The sequence below is a fragment of the Gavialis gangeticus genome, unplaced genomic scaffold, assembly GCF_001723915.1.
Source record: "Gavialis gangeticus isolate Ggan-Ray unplaced genomic scaffold, GavGan_comp1, whole genome shotgun sequence".
NCBI classification, from domain to species: Eukaryota; Metazoa; Chordata; order Crocodylia; family Gavialidae; genus Gavialis; species Gavialis gangeticus.
In genome coordinates this window covers 5,495,736-5,498,033 of record NW_017729013.1, presented here as the reverse complement: position 1 = coordinate 5,498,033, position 2,298 = coordinate 5,495,736, and the positions used below count along the sequence as shown (strand labels likewise).

Below are 2,298 nucleotides of genomic sequence, written 5' to 3'. Positions count from 1 at the left end.
CATCTCTGCCGTTGCTTTGCTTCTGTGGTTGGATGCAGGGGTGTTGCTGCTTACATAGGGCACCAATTTATGGCCTGCATCATACCTCTCCCCCTTCGCCCAGTAGTGCCCTTCTGTGGAAGTACAGTAGGTCTGGGATTTGGAAGGAAGGAAGATGTTGGGACTTGCCTGCACCCTCCATATTCCACCTGCTTCTACAGCCAGGGAGAGCCATGGGAGAGAGCGCAGTCCAGCTGCATGTCGGCTTTGCATCCTCTACCCATCCATGCTGTGGCACTTCGATGGGGAGCTGTGGGGACATCTGCCATGGAAGGGAGCTTTGACAGCATCGCTCCTGCAGATGCTGTGTCCTCTGGGGGCAAGAGGTTTCAGGAAAAAATCTTGAGGGATTCCTGTGCTGCTGGTAGTGAAGGCCAGCCAGCAATGGGTGGGAGGTGTGGAGGAAAGGCTCCTTTCACTTCTGAAAATGAATGGGTATATGGGAACTGCTCAGCTCCCCAAAGAAATAACCTCACAGAGTGCAGCCGATGGACGTAAATCTGAGAGCATGATAAATTCCCCTGCAGACCCACAGACTCGGAGGGTTGTACTAAATCTAAGACCAGTTCAATTTGACTGGAGATAAGTTTGACTCAATCGGGGGGGTCCTGGTCAGACTTTCTGAATGTGTGGTTTTTAGCTGGGATGCATTTAGTTGCTGTGTTGGTCTGAGACCAAAAGACACGCAAAACTCCAGAACTCTTGGTTGAGAGAGGATACCTTGTATTAGACCAACTAAGAAGGTGCAAGCTCTCCCCCCACCCCCCCCTTTTTTCTGCAAGCTTTGAGGCACAGGGAAAATTTAAAAATGAAAGACGGTTTTTAGCTGGGCACTGGGACAGCTGTTGGGATCCAGTGTCCTTTCCTGGTCCTGGCTGCAGGTTTGCTTGATGGAGATGGTTCTCAAAATGTTTTTTGCAGCTGGTGCCCTCTGCCGCCTTTGCTGCTTGCCTTTGCCAGTTGTGTGCAGTGTTTGTTCACTCTGGTTTTCCAGATCTTTTTCTTCTCCTTTTCCTGCACTTTAAATCCCAAGTCACCCATTCTGCTTCTTTTTTTTCTTCTAGCTGGTAAACGGGAAAATAAACAGCTGCATCAGCAAAGGGGTTGGTAAGTTGCCCTTCACAATCCTTTTATTTTTCCCTCTGAAATGCCACTTCTCCACCCGTGACAAAAAAGCAGAAAAGTTTCACTGCGTCAGGGAAGTATCTCACTTTCGACTTGTGTGGTAAGGGCCTGTGCACTGGAGACCTGTGCAACATTGGCTTCATCTTGTTGTCATGCTAACAGCTGTGACCTAGACCTTGGTTGTGCCCCCCGCACTTGTAGTTCCCTCTCATAAGGACAGAGCTTTCCTTGTATTTTCAGGCGTGGAAACCGGCAGACATTTGAGGTGATTCGGACCTACTCAAGTAAGTATGAATTTTACGGTGCTCATTGGGCATCGGAAGGAAACACACGGTGCTAAGGTGTGGCTGCAGCTCTTGCTGGCAAACTGGCTTGTGTAGCTTTTCAACACTACCTCCTACCCTATAGAGAAGGAAAGTCATGGCTTGAATCCTTGCCTGGGGTGCATTTTCTCTTTAAGACCTGACTGACCATCTCAGTTTATTGCTCCTTCAAAGGAGAGTTAAGAGACTCAGGGGCCTGACTCTGCTAAAGTCCCAGCCCAGCTCCTTGGGTCATTTGAAAACAAGTATTGCAAAAAATGACAGCTTACTGGTTTTTGGCTTCTCTGAACAGAAGCCTGTGCCTGGGAAAATGGCCATGTGGGTGATGGGACACCCGAACCCCTATCGATGGAGTGACTCGCTTGTTTTCACCTTGGTACTACTTCCTGTTCCAGATCTGGTTACATGATGACCTTTTGCTTTTTTCCCCAAACTCGGCTGCTGTTATTTTGGGTCAATACTTTGACCCTAGCTGACTTCCTGCCCTTGGTGCAGGGGGCTGGACTCGATCATCTTCCGAGGACCCTTCCAGCACTAATATCTATGACATCTATGAAATTAAGTTGCCACAAACCAAATCTGGCTTCCGAGTGCTGTCTTCTTCCTGTCTTCAGTCTGATCTCAGTAATATGATAACAACAAACACTGGGGCCACTGCTTGGTCCAGGTCACTCGTTTGGTCCTTGGGATTTTGCTGGGGCTGGGAGAAGCTTCCTCTCTACCCCCCCACCCCCCACCCCAGATCTTATTTTCTTTGTTTTCTTTGCCCTTCCACCCCACCCCACCCGCGCCTCCCCTCTCTTGCTTTCTA

The 2,298-nt window shown here is 49.2% G+C and overlaps 1 protein-coding gene across 4 annotated transcripts in view; it reads left to right on the top strand.

The window, feature by feature from the left end:
- Positions 1 to 2,298, top strand: part of LAT2 (linker for activation of T-cells family member 2) — a 65,633-nt gene that overhangs the window by 18,446 nt on the left and 44,889 nt on the right. For all 4 annotated transcript variants that reach the window (XM_019511418.1, XM_019511417.1, XM_019511415.1 and 1 more), the window contains exons 3-4: positions 1,104 to 1,146; positions 1,405 to 1,448. In XM_019511418.1, the coding sequence (XP_019366963.1) occupies positions 1,104 to 1,146; positions 1,405 to 1,448 (87 nt within the window). The remainder of the gene's footprint in view (positions 1 to 1,103; positions 1,147 to 1,404; positions 1,449 to 2,298) is intronic.